The 25,227-nt window shown below is 45.6% G+C and overlaps 1 protein-coding gene across 4 annotated transcripts in view; it reads right to left on the minus strand.

Annotated features, from left to right (window-relative positions):
* ASTN2 (astrotactin 2) overlaps positions 1–25,227 on the minus strand; it is an 895,599-nt gene that overhangs the window by 221,151 nt on the left and 649,221 nt on the right. For all 4 annotated transcript variants that reach the window (XM_059925469.1, XM_059925467.1, XM_059925466.1 and 1 more), the window contains 2 exons: positions 24,774–24,878; positions 21,641–21,820 (listed from right to left, as the gene is read on the minus strand). In XM_059925469.1, coding sequence (XP_059781452.1) covers positions 21,641–21,820; positions 24,774–24,878 — 285 coding nt within the window. The remainder of the gene's footprint in view (positions 1–21,640; positions 21,821–24,773; positions 24,879–25,227) is intronic.

A 25,227-nucleotide genomic window follows, 5' to 3' on the forward strand; every position in this document is an offset into this window, starting at 1 on the left:
ACTGATTGAAGCAGGCTTGTGGGCCTGGAGAACAGGCTTATCCCCTCACCTAACCTGTGTACAATTGCAAAACTCGTGAATCTACAGAACACTTTCTGAAAACCACTAAACTACAGCATTGCTTATCTTCCAGTTCCATCTTATTAGCCATGTGGCCATTGGCAAGTCACTTACCCCTTCCTCTTCTGGAAAATGACGAAAGTGATCCCTGTCTCCATGACGGGTGTAAGATGTGAGATAATAGATGTTAAAATACCCGCTACAGTTCTTGGCATACTCAATCAGTGAGAGCTATTATCTTCTTCTATTGAGTTGTTCAAAAGAGTGGGGTTAGGTTGTCCAACCACTCCGAATAATACCTTCCATCTTTCCTATTGTTACAGGTTCCTATTTGCCAATCAAAACCTTTCTCAGGCATTTCCTCCCACTAGCCGTAAGTCTTCAAATAAATCTGGTCACCTGTTCCTTTTTACTATCACTCTACCTATTTCATGTTTCTATTATTATATAATTTACTGTGTTGCAATTATTTGCCCATATATTTGAGCTTTATTGAGGGTTAGCTTTAATCTCTAGCTAAGAGCACATAGCATGGTGCCTAATATACAGTATGTCCTCAGTTATTTAATTGGCTGTTATTTATATGACTTAGTGATGGTAGGCCCTCCAGTAACACCCTCACATTGGCTAAAAGGTAAAGGCAGACAGATGACTTATAGGTTCATTAACTCCCTGCTTTCCTTTATCATTCTGAGTAATTATATAGAATTTAAGGTTTTGGAGCAATGATTCATTCAATATTGAGTACCTACTGTGAGCCCAGTACTATGCCAGGTGCTCAGAAAATTTTAAAAAATGGTAAGTAATATTAATGTGTTTACTTTCTCATAAGTTATTTCACAGTCTTTCTAACGTATTTGGAATTGTATTCCATTGCCCTGGGCTTCCTCAAAAGCCAGGAATAGGCACCATGTGGATGATTGTGAGGGTCAATCCCAATGTGCACTGCAGCCTGAGATACGTCCACAGACAGCCACTCCGTTATTCCAAACAGCAGGATAAACTTGGCTTGAGTCTGTGTTCCTGTGGGTAAGACAAGTAATGCTTAAAGTAGTTGTACTTTTAGTCTAGTACTAATTAATGGCTTCTTAAAAGTGAAGTGTTACCCAGCTCTATAGGAGGGAAATGGAAGGCAAAGTCTAGTATGAAACTCAGGGCTCTACCTTATACCTGACTAGGCTGCTGATTTGCATTCAGGACGTGCAGCTCCTCAAGGGATCACAAAACAAATTACAGGTAAGAAACAGCAGATGCCTGGATGAATTTTACAAGCAGGCAGTGGTAAGGCAGGAGGGTGTTTAGCAAAATACTTACACTCCAGAACTTTGGCTGTATCTTGTCGATATCATTAATATTCATGGTACTCTGACTAAGTCTGAAGTTAGGCAGTTCTGGGACTGGCAATGCATTCTAGTGGGAAAGCCACTGGGCTTGGTCTGGATTGTATCACAGCTCTAACTCTTTACTAGCTATGTGGCCTCAGATGATCACCATACCTCTGCATCGGTTTCCCTGTCTATAAGATAAGAAAGTTGGGTTAGATCATCACTAAAATCCTTTCTAGCTCTATGATTTTAATTATTTTACCAAATAGAATTGTGGTTGAGTTTTCCCCCAATGTTTTTGCATAATTTTGCTGTAATTTTATCGTGTTTACATTAGAGTAGTAGAAAGAACCTGTACTTCGTAATCAGCCCCAGCTTGGTCCAATTGCTTACTCTACCCCAACTATTGTGACCTTGGGCCACTTGCGAACTACTGCCACTCTGTTGAGCTACTGTTTCCTCATCTTGTAAAAGGAAATGACAGTTTATGTTTTAAAGGGCTGTTGTGAGAAATAAAATATACTAATGGGATAGTTATATAAAAGGACCTAATTCAGAAAATGTGACGTGCCCAGAAAATGTGATTTCCACTGTAGGGGGCAAAGACCTCCTTTCCCTCTTGGTGAACTGATGCAAATTTTTCATGTTAACACTGGGGGAGATTTCAGACCTGCATTGGTGATTCAACCACACTGCTCAGCTTCTTAATTAAAAAGCCTATCGGAAGAAGAGTGGGATTGCCGGAGGGGCAGAGGCAAAACTTTCACAGCAATGTATCCCACTAGGAAAGCTGCACATAAAACCTAAAGGCTAATTATTTGATTAAAGTAATTAGGATGGCATCTTGACTTTTGGCAGAAACATGCATGTTTAGCTATTCCTATAGATGGCTAGCATAAAGGGATTTTTCCCTCCGGGTCAACATTCATTAACCCAAATAATTACACAATTTAAAATAAGCCTTAAATCTCATTGTCAGGTGGAGGTAATATAACATATTGTAGTTAAAACTTGGGCTTTGTAAGCATGGGGCGGGGTGGGGATGGGTTGGTGGCGAGTTCAGTCTTGGTTCCTCCACTTAGTAGTTCTATGACCACTGAGTCATTTAGCCTCTCAGCCTCAGTTTCCTCATAAATAATAAAACGATACTGTTTACTGCATTGTTCTGAAGAAACGATGGATGTAACACACTTAGCAGACTTTCAGACATTTCATAAACTTTCAGTAGTGCTCAGTATCTTAATATTATAGTAAATTAAATGTATGAAAAGATTACCCATATTTTTTGTGACAGAAGGATTTTATGAAACTGGTGAGGAAAACATTTACTTCCCTCGAAGGAAAATTATTTAGTAACTCACTGAAATCCTGAGTGTAAACACAAGAGTTTGTGTGACTGCAAGTCAAATGCATATCTTTCCTATAAAAATAAAACCAGGATTTTCTTTTGGTGATTTACTCAGTTTACCTAGCTATAACTAAAATGCCACTGTATATTTTCACAGAATATTAAGATTTAGATTTCATTCTTTCATTTATTCATTCACTTACTCATTAGACATATATGACATCTACTGTTTTTTATTAATAGCAGTAATTATATGAGTAATGAATGCAAAGATGACTCAATCATGAACCCTGCAGTCAGGTAGCTTGTAGTCTGGCTGGAGAGATAAGGAGTGTAAAAAATAATACAAGTATACAAAAGAATAAGATAAACGGTGCAAGATGGAAATAGAGTGCCAAGTGTTTAAGAAAAGACTGCTTTTAGTTGAGAGGATCTGGTTCCTGAAGGGCCCTGCAAGTAGAGGGAGTGTCATGAACACAGGTACAACATACCAGGGAAGAGTGAGAAGCTGGTACCAGCAGGAAGTTCAAACCACAAGAGTGACTGGGCATTAAAGCAATTCAAAGGTCAAAAGTGGTCCATTTGTCCATGACCCTTCAAATAATAATGCAAGTGGTTCTCTTTTTCCTGTCCTAAGCCATATCATTTACTCCTATCAGTAATCATGGCTCAAGGAGGCTTCATTCTTATGGAACTGGTAGGGTATGAATCAGAATCTCCTTGGAGACCTGAGGGAGACCAGGGTGGAGGAAGAAGGTGTAGTTTGAAAGTACACCTCCCCGCACCACCCCCCCCAAATATTCTAATATACCTCCTTACTGGGAATGCCTGATGACATTGTCTCAGGAAAAAAAAAAAAAAAAAAAAAAAATCCTGAAATAATATCCAGTTGCTCCCCCTCAAAAGCCTAAGCCAAATGAGTTCTGCAATCGCAGCGACATAACTTTGTACTAGTCTTACTGCCTTTTTGATGTTTGATGTTGACAGCTTTCAAAACCCACCATTCTCTCTTTATCTTCTGCCCTATATCTGGACATGCGGCTAAGAAAGTTCAAGTACTTCCACCTTTAGTGCCAGTGGGAAGTCCCAACCACACAAGTCCTAGCCCCTGCACGGGAATCCTCACCCCAGCCCCACCTTCAAGCCACCATAAAAACCAATCTGGCCTCCTTTTCCTGCTCTCAAGCTATTTCTGGACCTGCTTGGTAGGCCACATTGCTCTCGCCAGAAACCCTCATCACGTGAGTTAGAAATCTTTTCATGACCACTTGGTGGATATATAGCATCATCAATCTCAACATCCGAACCGAGTTTTGGGTGGTCCCCCTCTTCTCTGTGGGATAACCACACAACTGGCACAGTAAGCACATTGTTAGGCAATGACCACCATCCCAGGGGCTCTCTAGTCTCGCTTTGGTTTGCTAACTGGCTAGCTTGTTTTTTGAGGCACTGCCTGCCGGCAACCTTGTTTTTTAAGCTGTGCAGCTTGCGCTGCATTTGCTGAGCCCTACCCTGCCTCTCTTATAGGTTTAGCTGAACTGAGTTGGAGGATACGATAATTGGCGTTAAGGGGCAGGAGCAAAGTGGCCCTGGGTCATGTGTCTTGGTCCAGATCTATGTGTGTCTCAGATGGAATCATGTGTCTAGATTCCAGAATAAGCTGTGACTTCAGGGGAATGACTCTTGCCCTGTGACTACTGGTTGGTTGTCTCAACCAGGCATTGCCCCCATTCTATAAAGTGCTCAGGGAAATACTGATACCTTATGCAATATATGGGTCTGTCGGTGGTGGTTCATGTGCAGGAAGAGCAGTCAGCATGTGGAACGTTGCGGTCTACACTCTAAAAGCAGATGGCTCATTAGGACTCTACAAAATGTCTTTGCTGCTGCTTTGTCACTGTTGGCCAAAACAAAAGATCCTGATCTTCAGGGTTATAGAGAAGAGCATCCATGGTTCCCTTGTGGCATAGCTGAGGGGTTAATTCAAATTCAGTTTAAGCCCAGGATCCTTAAACCCTATGAAGGTTATTGCCATGAGGGAGACCCTAATCCTGATGACACAGATTTGCAACTCTGGAGGAAGAAACTTATGAGTAGGGTAGCGAGGACTCCCCCTGGCCCCTCCCCACAAAACTATATACAGTAACCACCAAAAGGAAAAAAAAACAAAAAACAAACAGTGAATACAGGAGGAGGAAACAAACACAAAACTCAAATAGAGGTCACAATTTGACCCAATTAGAATTTCAAAATTTACTAAAAGAATTTATACAAAAAACAAAAAAGTTCGAAGATTGCTAATTGGTTTTTGTGCCTCGACAACCTAAACTCTGAAGTAGCTTTTAACATCTGCTGAAATGCCCTAATTACCAAACTTTCATGGCTTTAATCAATACTGGGGCTCAAATTAGATTTACATGTGGGAATTCCCCTAAATTTAAACAAGGTACGCCCTATAATCTTAAGCGAGTTACTAAGGACATTTCAGGATATGTAAGGAAGACAAATAGGTATACCTCACCTTAATCATCAGAACTAATGCCTTGCCTAAATTCCCCATAACCATAACACTCATTACCTTGAAATATTCCATACTGAGTATGGATGCTCTGACCCAATGAAATAAATTAAAATTGAATTAAGTTTTGGTACTTACAATTGGCTTACCAAAATGGGACCACATGGACCCTGCCCTCCCCCATTAGTTAAAATAGTTAATATGGCCCATTTTAAACAGAACCTTTGAGGTTTAAAATCCATATACAAGACCTATTTAGAAAAAAGAGTGATTATCCCCACTGCTTCATTATTTAACAGCCCAGTTTACCCTGTTCTTAAACCTGAATGAAACCTCACAATGGATTACTGTAACCTTAATGCTGAGGCCCCACCCATTAATGCTTCCATACCAATTACTGAAATAATAAATTCCATCCAATCAATAACTGGTTAATACTTTGCACTCATAGAATTGGCTGATATGTCATGTTCAGTGCCTATTTCAACAGCCTCTCACACACAGTTTGCCTTCAACTTCAAAGGGACACAATCCCCCTTTATCTGGCTACCCATGAGGTACCTCAGCAGCCATGCCTTCACACACAATCTTGACAGACAAGATCTTAATGCAACAACCAACTTTCTCCAGGAGCACGGTAATGCCATCACACTGATCACACCCTCTTCCAAAGACATTAATTTGACACGCTCATTGAGGACATACAAACATTCACAAAATAACTCACAAAAAGGGACGGGCCATTGCCCTATACATTGTACAAGGTCCTGCCACTTTGGTTAAATTCCTGAAAGTTATTTAGCTGAGGACCATTCCGTTCCTGACACTGTCAAAACCAGCAATTATAATGTTAAAATAAGTCCAACTCCTTTCAGGCCTTTTGGGTTCTAGAGACAACATATCTCTCATTTACAAACTTTACTTAAGCCCATTTATGCTATTACTCACAAATCAGCCTACCTTGACTGGGATCCTATACAACAAAAGACTGTAGAATCTACCCAAATTGCAATACAGCAGGCACTCCAATCGGTGACCCCCACAGACTCCTTCACTGTAAAGGCTTCAGCGATCTCCTCTCATGCCTCCTGGAGTCTCTGAACCACATATGATAACCATAATTTGCCCCTGGACTTTCGGTACAAGAAACAGCCCTCCTCATCTCCACGCTATACGCCATTACAGTGCAACATCAGGCTGCATACTGGGCTCTCCTGGAAACAGAGGCTGTGACCCCCAGCTGCCCACAGCCTTAGATCATGGCAGCAGCACCCTGAAAGCTCTGCACAGCCCCTGAGGCCTCCTAGCTCCAGCATAGGGCCAAACCTCTGGCATATCACATTTGTAGGGGGGTGCCCCCCATCCTTACTCCTTTGTCAGATGTCATGATGCTGGAGAAGATCACCCCCTCCCTTACCCGGACACCTTGACCATCTGGGGAGTCCCTTGGGATCAAGTGAATGACCAGCAAAGGGACTTTATATGCTTTCTAGATGGCGTCACCACCATCATAGAATATGGAGTTTGCTGCTTTTTAGTCCTTAACTGAGATGTCCCTGATAATGGGACTGGACCCAAGAGTCAGCACAACCGGCCAAACTTCATGCCGTCTCCTTTGCACTGGATGCCCCGGCCAACAGTCAGCCCCATCTGTACATTTCTACAGACTCTCGGGCCATCGTCAATGATCTGCTCATCTGGTCTAGACAATGGCAGCGACAATTCCCTATCCAAGTTTGCCTCTTTGAGGTAAAGAATGCTGAGAATCTCTTGTCTCACAGATACCCAAAATATAAAAATCAAGGTCACGTATGTCTCTACACATAGTAAATCCACAATAAAGGGTCTCACCTAGGACACTCTTCCTCCCCTTCAGAGTTCCAGACATTATTGATAGTGACCAAAGCACTCATTTCATTTCTCAAAATATATCACGTTGGGCTCTCATACAAGGCATTTAATGGAACTAATATTTCCCTCACCACCCTCAGACTGCAGGCCTCATAGAGTGACATACGGGTTACTTAACAAGTTCAAGTTCAATTAAATGAAACATGGCACATTTCAGTCATCAGTCAAATATCCAGAGTGAAGTGTAATAAAAATTCTGACTCCATATTTGATGCTTGACCTCTGCCAGCTTTCAAGCCCCGCTACTCCCCCTTCCCCACTGGCCCCCTCATCTGGGCAAGCCTAAGTGCTCCCACCTTTGGTGCCAGAGGGAAGTTCAAACAATGCAAGCCTCAGCCAGCAATATGGAACCCACTCCAACCCCACTCCACCCCCCTTGCCATTATATAAAAGCCAAGCCAGTCTCTTTTCCTTGCTCTCTCAAGCCATTTTTGGACCTGCTTGAGAGCTACCTTTGCTCTCCCCAGAAAGCTCCGTTACATGAGTGACAAATCTTTTACAGTCCTCTTGACGTGTGTGTGTAGCACCATCCGTTTCATCATCTGAACCAAATAATGGCTGGGAGTCCATCCCCCTACTTCAGAGTGACAACAAATGTTTAGAGTTAAATATTAAAAACAACGTCATAATATGATAAACAAAAAAATTGTATAATTTTAATTTCTGAGCAACCACATGAATAAAACCATGTGCTTTTGTGAAATGACATTTAATATTTACACTTAAAAATAATAACTCTCTAAATCTCTCAGCCCCAAGAATCTGAAACTTGTTTGACAAATTTAATGATTCTGTAAAAATGTTAGAAATAAAGTTAAATAAAAAATATTACACTCAAAGAGTAGAGAGGGCGCAGGCATGTGTATTACCTCACCTGATCCATGACTCTGGGGCTGGATCTAGGAGAATAAAACTTTCATTGATTGATACCCTGGAAGAAATGTACGATGCACATACAAATGGCACATATACCCTGGATCCTCCAAAAAGGTTAATTAATTGTTAGCTAAATGAAAGGTGCAAATGATAAAGGAAAAAAATCTAAAAGTATGTATTCTTCTCTTCTGCTCTGGTGACCATTGCCCCATATGCCTGTTTTTCTCCTCAATGAAATGGGGATATTAACTCCAGCCTACTTAATATGTACCAGGACTATTCTTAATGTCCCGTAGACTTTTTAAAATTTTTATTGGAGAATAGTTGCTTTATAATGTTGTGTTAGTTTCTACTGTACAGCAAAGTGAATCAGCTCTACATATACATACATCCCCTCTTTTTTGGATTTCCTTCCCATTTAGGTCACTGCAGAGCACTGAGTAGAGTTCCCTGTGCTATACAGTAGGTTCTCAGCAATCCCACTACTGGGCATATACCCAGAGAAAACCATAATTCAACAAGATGCATGCACCCCAATGTTCATTGCAGCACTATTGACAATAGCCAGGACACGGAAACAACCTAAGTGTCCATCAACAGAGGAACGTATAAAGAAGATGTTGTACATATATACAATGGAATATTACTCAGCCATAAAAAGGGATGAAGTTGGGTCATTTGTAGAGACATGGATGGACCTAGACACTGTCATATAGGGTGAAATATGTCCCATACATCTTACACAAGTAAAAGCTGGCCTAAAATGGGTAGCCTGGACAGCCTCTCTCTGAATGAGATAAAGCCTCTCTAAATAAAACATCAGAAACAATACTGGGTGTGGCAGGGGGAAAAGCAGCTCCCTAAGGAAACAAGTTACAAAAGAGGAGCTTTATTTTTATGCTGGGAGATGTTGTTTTCTTCCTATGAATTCAATGACCTATGAAACTAGGTCTCAAACCTGCATTTTTCAGCCCTTACCTTCCTTTTGAGTGGTATATATCCAGCTGCCCACTTTATATTGCCAGTTGGCACGCCAACTGTGGGCTGGTGTGTTCAATGAAGATATCCCTTAGAAAACTTACACTCAGCATATTTAAGACAACTCAGCTCTCCAATACCTGCTGTTCGCTACTGTTCCATTTACGGAACACAAGCATCAACTCGGGCATGTAGGCTGAAACTTTGGCACCATTTCTAATCACTTCCCTCACCTCTCACCTCCCACCTCCCACCTCCCACCATTCAATCATAAAGTTCTCATCCTGCTAGCAGCTTAATATTCTTCACATCCCTTTATTCTTTTCTTCATCCTCATAACTATGATAATTTAAGCTCCTACTAACCTTAAATTTAAGCTCTTGAAACACTGTTACAACTTCCTAACTGATCTTCTTAAATCTAATCTAGCATCCTATCTACTACACTTCCTCCCATCCCAAATCAAGCCCAATCCCACACCAGCCAGAGTCAGATTTAAAACGTAAGTGCTAATAATATTACATAAAACATTTAAATGGCTTTAAAATGCTCCTGGTAAAAGGAAACATTCCTTAACACGGTCTACATATCCAGTGGGATTTTATTCCCACCTATTTATCTTTCTAGATTTATCTCACCACTGCTTCCATCCCTCTCTAGGCCGTTTTAGTACTTGCTTTTCTGCTACCTAAAACAATTTCCCTCTCCCTACCCACCAATGTCTCCTAAATCTTACCTCTTCCAGGTCTTCTGAGGTACCCTTCCTGATCCACTGCACAGATTGAGTCAGGTGTCCACACCACCTTTTGTGTTTCTGCCTTTTAGCACTGACACATTGCATTGTGATTTCCTTGTTGCCTACCTCTCTCTAAGGCTAGACTGAGCTCTGTGAAGGCAGAGCGACTTTTAATTTACCGCTGCATCTGCAGCATCTAGCACGGCACCTGAAACAAAGCAGGCACTAAAGCAGTTGCTGGATAAAACCAGGGCAGGGGGTCAGCTTAGCTCATATGTTGATATACAGGAACACTTTGGGTCACATTTAGCACCAGCTGATTATGCCACCTCCTGCTCCTCCCACCAGCTGCCTCGCTGAATCCCTGACTGTTAGTTGCAATAGAAAAACGGGATGTGGTTGAAAGCTGGGGGGAGTGGTTCCCTCAGATTTCACTTTCCTTAGAGAATCTTCTCAGCTATAAAATAATTAAAAGTTGTGTTCCCTTCTGGAAATTCAACCCAAACTTTGTCTTGGTGCAAAGTCACCAGTGCTTCCAAAGAAGGCTCAAAAAGACACCTTCGATTGTGTGGTATGTAAATGATATCTCAATAAAGCTGTTAACAAACAAAAAAGATGTACCTTTGAACACATGGTCCCTTGAATTGCCTCTCAACACACTTTCTTTAATGGGGAAGAGAGAAGAAGGAGCTAGTTCGAGTCCTAATCCTGTCACTAATGTATAATTCCTTTGAGCAAGTTGCTTATTCTCCCTGGGACTCCATTTCATTATCTATATTAATAGAGTCATTAAATTAAGGATTTTTTCAGTTGTAAATGTCAGTGATTCTGGTGCCCCAGATCTTAGGGGCTTCTTGAGCCAAGAGCTCCAGAAGGAGTCTTCTGTCTCCCTGGACACCTGTGGAATGGGAGGGGACAGAAGTGCAGATCCCAAGGACCCTAAGGAGGTACCCCTGGGGCACAGAGCTGGTGTGTCAGATGAAGACAGCCAAGGCCAGCTCCAACCCAATGGATCACTGGTCAAGTCCACCTCTAAGGCCTGCGTCAAAGCCTGCACCCTGACCCAAAGCCAAGGTGTTGCTAGGAAACAAGAATCTGGAGCCAGCGGGCCAACATCATGCAGGCTGGAATCATGTTGGTCTATCTGCCTCTTTTCTCACTCTTCCTGACCAAGTACTTCTAATTGCTTCGGGGGAAGAGAAAGGCCTCTCAGAGAGAACACACTTGTTGGAGTGCCCACTGTGGTTAAATAATAGTAAAAAGTAAATGGTGAGAGGACTGGAGCGAGAAAGGATGGAAGAAAGAGACAGCAAGAGAGAGTACCTTTTACCACCTGTGTACCTTTGGATTATATATCTTACTCACTCTGAGTCTCAGTTTCCCAGGCATAAAGATACCAGCTTTAGAGGATTGTTTGGAGGATTAAATGAGATCATGCATGTGAAGTGCCAGCGAATCTCCTGCCATATAGTGGTTCTCAGTGCATGGCTTTGGTTATTACAGGGGGGCAGTAGGGTATGTGGACTTTGGAGTCAGACAGTCCTGTGATAGAATCCTGCCTCTGCCTGTTACCAAGCCACATGACCTCGAGCACATGAGTTTTCTCATTTAGAAGATAAGGATAATAACCTGGACCTCACAGGGATTTTACAAACACAGTGTGAGATCGTGTGATTAATTGTTTCATAGTAGAAATAGAAAACAAGTCAGTCATTGCTGCCCACTCCTCTGTCACCCAGCCCCCGCCCTCCCCCCAACACACCCCTACACATTCTTGACCACTATAAGCTTGGTGTTCGGCTGTGCAAACACGGTCCCCTGTGCTCCACCGCTGGGCTCCAGGCTGTGCTTTCTGATAACTCTGCCTTCTATTCCCACCTCCAGGCTCAGGCAGGACTAAAATTCACAAGCTGGCAGATCAACAAGAGACAAACAGCCATGGTGTTAGAAGGTCTGGCAGAAAGAGGGCTTATATCTTAGGCTGCCGTAGTCAGGACTGGAAAGAGCTACATCATTATGCTTTTTCTTTACTAATAAGCATCATCACTAACTTGATTGTGTCTCACAGTAATAAATGATAATAATACTAGCTGGCATTTCCTGAGCACTTCTTATATGTCAGGTGCAGCGATAATCACTTTACAACCATTGATGCTTTTAATTCTCATAACAATACTGTGAGGCAAGCATGATGAGGCCCATTTTAAAGATAAAAGGACTGAGGCTCAGAAAACCCTAAGTCACGTCTGGCAAATGGGACGGATGACTGACACACAGCTTGATTTGTATGTTGTTATTTGTTGAAAGGTAACCTCTGGTAAGGAGCGGGTAAGAATGACTGATTTCACGTTGAGTTCCTACTATGGGCCGATTAATCACATGATCTCATATCACCTTCATAACAACCCTGAAAGGTCCAGATGTTTTTCCAACGATTCCTCTGGTACCTCCCATACCGGTCCCTTGTTTTCATTTAATTTTAGGCATTTGGAGATTCAGCCTCTCCTATTAGTGAGAGTTCTCTGCTGTGGACAGAGCCAATGGCAGAGGCGCAAAGACATACAAAGCTCTAACAAAGAAGCCAATGGCAACCCTCAGGAATGCCGGAGGGGACTCGGGCACTATTGCTCCCAACTGCTCTGGGAGGACTCAGCACCTGCCAGGCTGCCCCACACACCCAGCCTGCATCTTGCCTGTGCCATCCGTCTACACCTCCCTAGATGGCAAATGCCCTCACCCCCCAGGGCTCGGCTTAGAATCTTCTCCAGGGAAATTCCCAGCCCATCCCAGGTGGTTAGGGGCCCACCTCCCCTCCTCCACCCCTGGCCCTACACGACACACACACACACACACACACACACACACACACACACACACACGCCTTATGCTTCCCTGGCGCAGCATGTATCCAAAGGGTCGTAATCATCTTTTCACCTGCTGAAAATCTTTCCCATTTGACTGTGAGCTCTTTGAGAGCAGAGAGCGTGTCTCATTCACTCACCTTGGCATCCTCAGCACCGGACACAGGCCCTGGCATATTCTAGGGGCTCAGAGCACTGTTGTGGAAAGTTGGGGGCTGAGAAGGGACGAAGGGAACATGTGAGACAGGGGAGGGAAGGCGCCCTGTGGTGTGAATCTGTGGGTGACTCTGCCCTCAGGGTGGAAATTTCGACCTGCTAATAATGACCTGGGAAGGCAAAAGCTTCCATCTGGGTATCTGTGTTCCCTCCAGACCATTTCGTTCTCAGAAGGGGGCTGAAGGCAGAGAGAAAACAAAATCCCCATATTCATCTCCAGGGAAATTCCACATCCTTAGAGCAAGACTGATGCGAGAGAAGGGTCCTATCTAAAATCCTGCTCCCTGAGTCCCTGTGAGACCTTCCTGGGAATGGAACTGTGATAGAGGAACAAGTGTGGTCTGGCCCCAGTCTGAATAGAATCAAGGTAGCTACTTCACAAGAGTGTCAATCTCTGAACGCGTCCCCTAACTAGGACAATAGGGACAGTCTCCAGTGGTTCAGGAAATGCTGTTATTTGTGCATGTGTTTTTGTGTGTGCAGGAACTCTGAAATAAGACAATGGGCACGCTGCCAGATGAATGGCTCCATGATCTATGAGCATGTGGGGGGCTGTGGTGACTAGGAGTCTTTGAATTTGCTGTAGGTTTTCAGGTGAAGAAAGACCAAATTATGCCTCTAGCTGGTTATTAAATTTCCCCCTTTGCAGCAGCAGGTCCTAATGGATTACCTAAACTGACCTCAACTTTCCCATCTGTAGAATGGGAATAGCTAACCTAGACGGGGATGGAAAACACCTTACACATGAGTCACCATTTCTTACTCTCACATTCACGGCAGATACTGCTAAGCGATTCCTCCCCACCAAGCCTGGTCCTGACCCAGAATCTCTTTCAGTGCATTATTCCAGGCAGCATTTCACTACCATTTGATCATAACTGACACATACAGGGAAACTCAGGTCTGGCTAGATGATTGCTAAGGCCTCTCTCAGCCCTGATGTTTTAGGGTTTGGCTTTACCTTATAACATTACTCCTAAGTTATGCTAGAGAAGCACGTTGTGCAGAGGGGTGAATAAAGAGAGTACTTCCACCCGTGCCTGAGCTGAGGGACTAAACTCTGAGTCTCAGCTTTCCCCAGTTCTTTCAACTGTGGATGAGAGAGACAGAACAGGAAAGCAAACAGTTCCCCTGGGTCTGATGCCAACATCTGAAGAGGTTTCTGAGGCTGCTGTGATAGAGGTGGACAAGCAAGGTCTTTGTGCTTAAAGCGGCCTGCGTTCAAACCCCTGCTCTGCCAAGTTCCCTGGGGTGAACTCCCGTAAATCATCTCCCCCGTCTGAGCCTCAGTTTCCTCAAGCGTGAAATGCAGATAATGCTGCCTACCTTACAGGCTGGTTGTGAGGAGTAAATTGGATGAAATAATGTATGTGGAAGTGCTTTGTGAGATGTGCTGTGCCGAGCACAAGCGGAGGATTATTATTCTTGGGATGTACCAATAGGAAAAATACTAGGGTGTTCCGTTCCAGATGGACTCAATCTAAACGGGGGGACAAATGCTTTTTTTTTGGTAATTTCATCTGGTAGAAACAGCAGTCTCATGGGCCTATTTGTATTTAATGAACTACATCCGGTATCGTCTTTTTGCATGGTTCTGAGGAGAAAATAAGTTGGCTGTCTCCTTTGGCGTGCTGCAGGCTCGAGAGTGTCCAGCTCATATTTAACGTCCTCCTGTCCTCTCCAAGAAAAAACACCAGCCCAGAGCTAGACCTATCCTACAAACAGCTGCACGGAGGCCAAGGGGCCAGGGGAGGGGCAAGGAATACTCAGACACCTCCCATCAGCACACTGGGACCTTGTCCAGGCTGAGACTTTAACCCAAGTGATAGTTAAGGAGTACACGGCTCAACGTGACGGGAAGGCAGAGAGCATGGAGACAGATGGGGCTAAGGAGGTTGATGGGGACACAGCAGATCTGAGAGGGCCCTGAGGCCATGGGGAGGAGTTTGGAAATCAGCCTCAGGGCAATGACAAGGCACCCAGGAGTTTTCCTGGAAGGAAGGGCACGATGGGATCTCCATTTTAGAGACATCCCATGATGCTTAATTTTTTACGTGGACTTGACTGGGCCATGAGGTGTCCAGATATTTGACCAAACACTATTCTGGATGTGTCTGTGAGGGTGTCAGTGAGGGTGTTTTCGGCAAAATAATCAGCAGCCTGAGTAAGGCAGATTGCTCTTTCTGATGTGGTGGGCCTCATTCAATCAGTTGAAGGCCTTAGTAGAAACAAAGGCTGACCCTCCCATGAGGAAGATGGAGCTCCTCCTGCCTGAGTATTTGAGCTGGAATGTCCATCACTTCCTGCCTTTGGACTCGAACTGAAGCATCGGTTCTTCTTAGTTCTAGAGCCTGCCGGCCTTGGAACTGGATCTCATACCACTGGCTCTTTTGGATCTCCTGTTTGCTGAGATCTTAGCTTGGACCTTCTCAGCCTCCATAACCACATGAGCTAATTTCTAATAATAAATCTCTCTCTCTCTCTCTATATATATATATATCTGGATATGTGTGTATGTATACATACATACATCTATAGATACAGAACCAATTATATATATAGCTCTCATATATATTATACATATCATAAATATCATATGAATATATATCATATATATGTTCATATCACATAGAATAAAGAGAATTTTATCTATCTACCCATCTATCCTGTTGGTTCTCTCTGGAGAACCCGGACTGATCCATGTCCTCAGGGCTGCGCAGCTGGACTGACGTGGGACAAGAGTGGATGCAGGGAGACCAGGTAGGGGGCCAACGCTAGAGTCCAGACAAGCCATGACGGTGGCAGCAGTGAGGTGGAAAGAAGTGGGCAATTTCAAAAGCTATTTGGTAATTAAAATTAATAAGACTTGGGACGGTTTGGAAATGGGGGGAGCGAGGGAGAGGGAGATGTTGAGGATTTCTAGGTTTGTGGCTCTGCCTCTAAACAGATACAGGTGCTTTTCACCAGAACCCTGGAAAAATTCTAGGCTGTGTGGGGCAGAGTTTGGGCAGGCAGAGAGCTACCGTGATAGCTCATATCAGAGGAAAGCTTGGAGGCAGAAGTATAAAGTGGGAGTCATCAGTGTAGGGATGGCAACAGAGAGCGTGGCTGAGAGTCCCCACAGAGACAACGGCAGTCCTGCAAAACCATATTGACTGGTTTGGCAGAGGAGAATAAGCCAGCAAAGGAGACAGAGAAGGAACAGTCAGGAAGGAAGGTGGGCAACCAGGAAGATCCGGTACCACGGAAGCAAACATAGACAGTGCCTCAAGCAGGAAGTGGTCAACTCCATCAAATGCTAATGAACGGTCAAGCAAATGGGAACTGAAAACTGCCCCCAGATGATTTCACCGGGGAAGTAGACCAGTACCCATGCAGGTCTCAGCTCTGAGGTTGACTCCTGTCATGTCTGGTTGGCATCTATGAAGCAAGTTCCCTCAGGAAACTGAAAGCCCAGGAGAGTTCTCCAGCTCACATCAGCCCCTTGGCTACACCTGTCCTCACAAAAGGAAGTGACACTTGACTACATCTTTCCCTTCTCCTCCCCCTCCCCAACCCCTGAGCTGCCTTTCAAACAGCCAAAATTCCTTTAAAGAGTAATCTAGGAATGTTTCAGGTGACATTCAAAAGGGCATTGTAATTCAAATGGAAATGCAGAAATTCATTCCCTTGGACAGTCTTGGGAAATTATAATAGATAAAACATCTCTTAAAGGTGGCAACAGGCATTTATCTGTGGAGACATCTCTATGCTATAGGCTCTCCCAATCTGAACTCAAGAGCAGTTCAACCTTCACATGGAGAATGTCCTTTCATCAGGGTCACCGAGTCTCTAAACTTGAAAAAGACATTAATCTCATACACTTTCTCTTCTACACTTTTTGTTTCTCCATTTCTCTTTGTGGATTTTGGTTTCCCTGTGTCTATCTCTCTTTGTTTTTCTGTCTCCTCCTATTTCCCTCAGTCAATCTCTCTCCGTCTCTCTCTGTCTCTGTCTCTCTCTGTCCCTGTCTCTGTCTCTCTCTCACACACACACAGAATGAACAATTCCTTTACATGCACACATCATTTACCTTCCATAGTCACTTTCTCCGTGAAAAAGAAGCAACTGAAAATTCAGGAAACCGATCAGACTCTTAATTTCTGCATTCATCACTATCCCCTCTGAATAGAGAATGACAAGGGATAACAAAAGTGCAGGGTCACAGAGCCCTTTTGACACCTCCCTAGTAGAACTCCAAGGCTCCCTCCCTCACTGGCTCCACCCCAGCAGTCCCTCTCCACCTGAGTCCAGTCTACCCCCGTCCTTAGTGCTGAGTCAACTGACAAGAGAGCGGAGTAAAGTAGCAGCCACATCTCCCCCTGCCCCAGTATATACACGTGTGTACCTACACACACACATCGGGGATCACAGTTACCTGAGTGGATGCGGCAGCCATGGGTGGAGGGAGTGGATTGGACCATGATAGTAATTAGATGCCTGGCTCAGTGGTAGATAAATAAGTCCATCATTGATGTTGTCTATGCTGCCATCGGATCCCGTATCTTGCATATGGGAAAGTAGATCTTAGAGTGTGAACCGATTTGCCCAAGATCACACAGCTTGTAAGAGGGAAGCTGGGATTTGAACCAAGGTCCATCTGACTGCAAAACCTGTGTTTTATCTGCAAATGAGGAAGTCTTTATCCAAGATAGACAGAAGAAGGGTAACTTTATACAGAGAGTCTTAATCATGATATAAGACTCATGTGTCAAGGTCATGGCTAGGAAGAATGTGTGAATATCAAGTCAAAGAGTGAAATGAAGCCTCAATTGGGAGAAAAGTAGCTTCTCAAAATATAGGTGCCTCAAGAAAACAGTAGCATATAGTGAAAATATTAAGCTGCGGCAAGAAACTAAAAACTTGACGTGGTGCTTGGAGCACGGCCTGGGAGCAGAGGTGATGGTTAAAGGAACCTGACAGGCTGAACAGCTTCCAAGCTAATCATGCCTGGGCTGGAGCTTCTGGGGATGACTTAAGTTATTCTAGTTGCCTTCTAAGGTCCAGCTCTTCCTGGCTTTGGCTGGTACCATCTAATTGACCTGTCCAATGCTCCAGTCCCCTCTAGACTGGTGGAATGCCCATAATATCCACTTGGTGATAGGAAACCCCGCCTCCCTGCCTGGATCTTTCTAGTCCTTCTTGGCGTGCCCAGTGCCTCTCTGGAATCATCATCAGAAGCTGGGTCTGTTGTTCAAGCTTTCATTTTGCCCTATTACAGGGAAACAATACAAAGGTATGGACGACCACTATCCCTTTCTGCAAAGAGCAGATACTGTTCATTGATCACAGCGTTCTTTCCCAGTGATCCCAGTGACCTTCATACAGTGGTCTAGAAAAGCCACTCCCCAACTAATCAGAAGTGGTACATGAAACAAGTTACGGGCGATCGTATGACAGTGACTGGGTCCCCTACCACATGCCAGCCACCTGCCTTTCCCAGCCGCCTATCAATAGATTAAAAAAAAAAGTCTATCACAAGAATGACAAACTGTTGGAAAGCTGATACACGCTGGACCCACGTGAGGACAGCACCCATGTCTTGCCTACTGCAATGCCCCAGCATGTGGCACGAGGTCTGCAGAGAAGAAGCACTTAGGAAGTACCAGTGAACCAGAGGTTAATGAATGATAAATGTGACTTTTTTTCCCCCCATGGAATGCACACTCAGAAGCACTTAGGGGAATGAGAGTGAAATAAAACTCTCGTGGGAGATATTTTAATCAGGCACATTCACCCCAACCCCCTTGACTTTCCATGACTTCTACTGGCTGGATCACAACAGTGGCCAGAGTCCCACCATTAGTGAACCTGGAAAGGCTGGGACATTTGTTTCTAATGTCTGGGGACACTGGATGTGGGCTCAGGTTGGAATTTAAACACCAGCTCATTCAGTAACAAACTGTGTGGCCCTGGTAAGCCCCCAATCTCTTTTAAGTTCAGATTTCCCTTCTCTAAGATAAGGGGTGAGTATTCGTGCCTTCTTTGCCTCAAGGGGTAGGTGGGAGGACCAAAGGAAGGCTGTGTGTAAACTGTGAAGGGCTGTACGATGTCCGTGGTTGTTATCCACACCCTGTTTGGTCTCTTCACAGCCTACTCTTTCAGCCTTGGTCTTTCCTACCAAGAAGAAACCACCATCTGGGTCTAAACATAGATTTCACAGAATCCTAGAGCACTCCACCCTCTACCCTTGCTGGGTTGAAAAGATATTTGCAGGGACTTGTGACACAGGTGCTTTTCAGGGAGAAATGAGGGCTGTGGCCACACATTAGCAAGAGCTGTGGCCAGGGCTACAATCCTCAGCTGATGTCCATAACGTTCACTTCACATTAAGCTACTGTTTTTTATGTACTTATTATATGCGATGTGTTTTACCTGTATTATCTCATTTCATTCTCCCAAAAGCCTTGTAAGGAAATTATTATCCCTCACTTACCAAACAAGGAAACTGAAACTTAGAAGTTACTTTGCCTGAGGTTTTCTGGCAGGGATGTAAGAAGAGTTATCGACTTGAAATCCTGTCTGTCCCACTTCGACACTGTTCTAATCCATCTTCTTCCCACAAGCTCTGCCCCAAGAGTGACCAGCTTCCAAACCCAGATTCATCCTGACCTGGTCCCCAGTGAGCCCTGGTTTCACAGATGTCAATGACACACAGTTGACATTTAGATGTCAGTGACACATAGGTGGCTGGGGAGAGAAGGGACACACACCAACTATCTCTGAGTCCAGAGTTCTTTCTGTCCCTCATGGGAAAATTCCCAGCTTCTCATCCACCTCCTCCCCATCATCACTTGCAAATTTAAAAAGTAAAACTATAGTGTTTGATGTACCATCCAGGTGGTCACATCAGGTAGAGACAGAGAGGAAGAAACACACAGATCAGCCGGCCTCAGCGTATCCCTATGCTCTTCTGGCAGCGAGCACGGATGAGGGAAGAAAGAAAAGTGCCTTTGCCCTGGAAGCCCAGAAGTAATAGCTTCTGTACCAAGTTCACTCAGCAAGTTTGTGGCAAACTTGAAGTTTCTCTGAGTCTTGAGGGGGGTCCCCAGCTGCTGTTTCAGCATTCTGTCTGCCCTCCTCCCCATCTTACTTGCCATAGATTCCATGCATCCATTGTGTATAAGAAATAGCATTTTCTGGAGTGAAAAAGTCCAAGGCCTGGAAGCAGCCAAGGGTGGAGATGGGGTGGGATCCAGCATTAGCGCAGCGTCCCAGGCCCCAATGCCGGACGAGGCAAATTGGTTCAGTGGCCACAGTGAGCGAAGGTTTTTATAAACATAACCTAATTGTATTACTTCAAAGTCCGGAAGCTTATTGCCCTGCTTAATGATGTGTCACCTTATTTATAGGGTAGCACAGTGAGACTTCTATTGATTTAATGCACTTCCTTAAAGACAGTCGTTGTCACAGCCATAAACCAGAGCTATTCCCAGACAACTCAATTATTCCCCTGCGCCTATAAACCCCCGTGCCCCAAACAGTAGCACACACGAGAAAGGGAGGGATGAGACCATGACAGGGTGGAGGGTGCAAAGGGAATTGTTCGGGAAAAGACAAAGGCCGGGGCTTCATCCAGCTGGGGACGAGGGGCAGCATGAGAAGAGCTAGACAGCAAGTGTGCAGCAACCCGCTCTGTCCTGGCTCTATCCAGAGGAGCGGTGTGACTCTGAGCAAGATTCCTCTTCCCTTTCAGCCTGAGTTTTCCCAGGTGTGCAATGGGAGTGCTGAGCCCAGTGAGACCTGTCAGGTCCCTGTGGCTCACACATTCTGTGGTTTTAGGAGTTACGGTCGATCTGGTTCTTGGAGATAGGATGGCTGGTCCATATGGAGAAGGTGCAAGCACGTTTTAACATTACTCCTCACCCTTTCCGTCAATCGATCGAGAGGCTTTCTTTTCAAATGAATTGATACTAATAGTAACAATGGTAACAGGAAGTGATCCTCACCCTGCTACGTGTGTCCGCGGGGCACCTGACTTGTTGGCTTATCTGAGACTCATCTTCTCATCTGTGAAATGGGGCTGTGACTACATGGACCTGTTATAATACATAATGCATGTATGCCACAGCTCCATCTTTCTCAAAATGCTACTGCATAAACCACCTTCCTTTAATGTAGGAGGGAGACAGGAATGGCTAAAGTACCCATTTCACAGGAAGGGAAAACTGAGGTGGGAAGGGAATGGATTTCCCAAGGGGAGTGGCACAGACTGGTCTCCCGCGTCTGGGAAATTCCAATTCTGATAATAGCTGAGAATTGGAGGGAAATAAGATCTGCTGACCCTCTCTGAGGATAAAAGTCTCTCCATGGCAGAGACTTGAAACTGTCCCCCAGACAGGAGGTGATCGCTCCTAAAGGAGCCAGAGCTCTTCTTGGGTTCTTTCAAGAACCTGAAGAGAAGAAGATGTCAAGGAGACACCACTCCCACGCCACAGCCTCCTCCACCCCCCGACCCTGGCAGTTGTTTTGAGGGGAGAAAGTGGGAAACAAGGAGCGTGCAGTAGAAGGCCAGGGTTCTGGAGTCCAGAACACCACCCTGGGCTCTCAGGAAATGCCTGAACTGAAAGACTCCTGAGAAATCATCACACGGCCCTGCATTCCATCCACAGTGAACGAGAAGCCCAGAGAGGGGCAGGGACTTGCCCAAGGCCACTCAGTTTCTATGGGGCAGAGCCCGGATTTAGCTCCCAGGGAGCTCAGTTATCTCCCCAGCAGCCTTACCTCCGAACCGCATCTGGCCACCACCTCCAGCAAGCCCTCCAGGCTTACCTTTCTGATACTGGAGCCACAGCTGCTGCTGGACCTTCTTGCTGGGGAAGTGGATGACGCAGGTGAGCTCGGAGCCATAGAGGGCTTCTGCGACGTAGTGCGAGCCGTAGTGCTGGATGAAGGACAGCAGCTCCTCCCGACTGCTCTCCTTGGTCAGGATCTTGAGGACGTCAGTGAAGCCTGGACAGAGGAGCAGCACGCAGAGGTGGTCAGGCTTGGGAGGCTGGTGGTTGGCAAATGACAAGCCTGGATTTGGTGCTGTATCCATCACCATAGTGTCAGCCAAATGTGCGCAGCTTTCCCTCACTTATTTTGCAAAGACTGCTCTCTCTGGTGGACACACAAGACGCTAGGTCTGACAGGGAATCAACAGCAGAGGAAGGCCTATAGCTGGCGACCTGAACATCACAATCAGGAAAAATCAAAGCCGATATCTACTGAGCACCTAGCGTGTACCAGGCACGCTGCTAGATGTTCCAGACACTTTAACCTCAGCCCAGCACTGCAGTCCCAACCATAATAAGCCCTGTCGAGTGGATGAGCAAGTCAAAGGTCATAAACTGGAACTGATTTGCCTTGGTCCTCCAGCCAGAGGAGCTAGGATTCCAACCCACTCCTCTTCTCACCCCAGGATGCATGCACTTCCCATGTACCCAATTATCCAGGGCCTGAGCTGTCCATGGCTGGAGCCTGTGGGCTGCACTGGCCCAGGCTCAGCAGACAGTCTGTGTCCTCATATCTGATCCCTGGCTTAGCTTCCTGTAACATCACTTCCCTTTCTGTCCCTGCCTCAGCCTCCCTAAAACAACAGATATGTCCTTTCTCCTGCCATTGTCAAGGGCCTCCTTGCTGTTTCATTGCCTTTAGTCCTATGCCAAAGGGGCCTGAGTCCTCAGTGCCTGGCATGGGGCCTGCACAACAATCACTCAGTAACCACTGCTCCCCTGCCCTCTTCCTCCTCCTACAGGCAGGTCACCAAGCTATTTTTCCAGGGGACTTAAGACCTTCTGGGCTCCTCCCTGCTATGGATAAAGCCCAGTGACCTTACCTGGGTATCCCAGGCCTCCAAGGTCATCTCCCGTGAGCTACATACATCAGGCTTTACCTCTGGCCAAATCAGTTTTCTTATTTCTCCTGAGTGTGATCTGGGATTTCCATCATTCTTTCTTTATGTATATCCCTCCCCCACTCTCAACACACACACACACACACACACACACACACACTACGATTTACCTGGAATGGACTCCCACCTCCTCCCTAAGTCACACCCATGCTTTCAGGCCCCAGGAAGTCACCCCTCCCCCAAGAAGCTTTTCCCACCATCCTGGCATGGAGCACCTACCCTTTGCACCTTCAACAGGCATCACCTTGAAAGCAGAAGGTCTGTCCCATTTGTCTCTGAGTCTGCACATGCATCCTTCCCCACCCCCAACTCAACCAGGTTCATGGCACAGATCCCGGACACGGCAGACACACCGACGCCCGTTATTATAAGAGCAACTGATTCTGTGCCACATCAAAGTAAAATGTAAAAGAGCAAGTTCTTCTTCAACATTAGAAATGAGCTCCAATTTGCAAACATTTGATTTACAAGGGGGTTCTCGGGAGCATCATTATTGATTCATTAAAGCAGATACACCTTTGTAGTTCTAACAGGAACACGGCAGTCTTATTCACAAGCGCGGTGTAAAGGTGTGGGTGGTGGTGAAAACAGAAACAGGGCTCAAAGAGTGGGTCCTTGATTAGAACAACCCCTCTCCATCAACCTGTTAACCCATGCAGCTGGGTAATTAATGCAGCAGAGTTAATAATGAGATGGTTTCTGTTAAGTAATAAATAACACCATGGAGATGCCCTGTGGCTCTTGATCCAGGCAGACAACACTGCCTTCAAATCCCTGCCCTGCTCCTGTTCTGCCACTTACTAGCTGTGTGACCTTGGGCAAGTTACTTAACCTCTCTGACCCTCAGTTTCCTTACCTGAAAAAAAACAAAAAGTGATAAAGAAGGCCTTCCTCTCGAGACTGATGTAAGCCCTAAGATATGAAACGTTATAAAGCGCTTGGGTGATGTCAGCCATAATTACTATTTATACTTCCCAATACCCAGGCTAAAAGAGTTCCATGTTGCTCACGAACAAAGCGATATTGAAAGAGAAAAGATAAGAAAAGAGCTCCCCCACCATTGCAAGATACTTGGAGAATAACCCAGTGGCAGTGCTATGAGTAAGAGTCAGGGTAGAAAACCCAAGGCCAGGCCCCGTCTTTTCAGTTTTCGTTTCCTTACTTTTCAGTGTTCGTTTATCTTTTATTCCTTCATCAAAAAGGAGCACCAGTCATGTGCAGGAATGTAAGGTACAGGAATAAATAAGACCCAAGCCCTACCCACAGTTCTCAGGTTAGTGGGGGAGACAGACAGGATTCTGATGTGAATCAAGCACTTGTTAGTGCTTTAATACAGGCAGTTGAGCACAGGGAATTCCTTGAATTATTCCAAAGGGTATAGATAATGGGGGAGGCATCTCCGAGTATTGCAGGATGTGCAAGGAGATCCAGGCGGAGGAAACAGCATGCGCAAAGTCACAGAGACAAGAAAGAAAATGTCTCATTTTGAGAACTACAAACCGTCCCCGTCAGCTGAAGCACAGGGTTCATGTGGACAAAGTGTGAGCAGTGTGTGTGTGTGTGTGCGTGTGTGTGTGTTGGTGGGGGGAGGGGAGCAGGGAACGCATTACTGCTGAGTAGGAAATGGGCAGGAAAAGAAATCAGCCAGGAGAAACCGGAGGAATCAGTGCCTGAAAGAACTCATACCATCCACACGCCTGAAGTACTTCGAGAATGTGTGACCTAGATTTGCCCCTCTCTCCTACTCATCCCCCACACCCTGCTCAGACACCCCTTCCTCCAGGAGCCTCTCTGACTCTCCAGAATGGACAGCGGCCCCGTTACTGCATTGACCTGCTGCAGTGTGTGGACACCACTGTCCTGCCTGCTTGTCAATCCGCCCTCCCTGTGAGACTGTTGATGGCGGGGGGGCGTGGCCTCATTCCCTCAGCATCTCCAGCGCCAGCATCCTTGGGGGACCTGAGCTGAATCACGCCAAGTCCCCTGGCCGCGGGCGGCAGTCCTCACCTGCCGAGAGGGTGATGGTGCTGAGCTTCACGCGGTACAGGTTGCTGCGGACCCGCCATTGCTGCACCATGGGGTAACCCATGGCCTCATCATACCTGACGTCTCCTGGGGAGGGAAGAAGAAGCTGATGTGAGCCCAGCATCTAGAGGCCTCACCCTACAACCCCACCATGCAGCCCTGGGCTCTGGGTAACAGCCGGCTCTTCTAAGCGGACAGAGGATCGGCCCTAGAGTGCGGGCTCTCTCTGGGGCTGGCAGTTTTATCTGGACTCCACCTCCAGGCCTCTTCCTTCCTGGCCTCTGACCTCAGCCCCAACCCCGCCTTTTCTCTCTGCTCTACAGCTCACATGGCCCCCTTCACCCTACAAGCAAGAATGGGTTTACGGTTCCACTAACTCTGGCGGCGATTTGCCATGGGGTGCTAGATAGCACGGTGCCTCAGTTTCCCCACCTGA

Source organism: Balaenoptera ricei, chromosome 6 (genome assembly GCF_028023285.1).
Source record: "Balaenoptera ricei isolate mBalRic1 chromosome 6, mBalRic1.hap2, whole genome shotgun sequence".
In the NCBI taxonomy this organism is placed as follows: domain Eukaryota; kingdom Metazoa; phylum Chordata; class Mammalia; order Artiodactyla; family Balaenopteridae; genus Balaenoptera; species Balaenoptera ricei.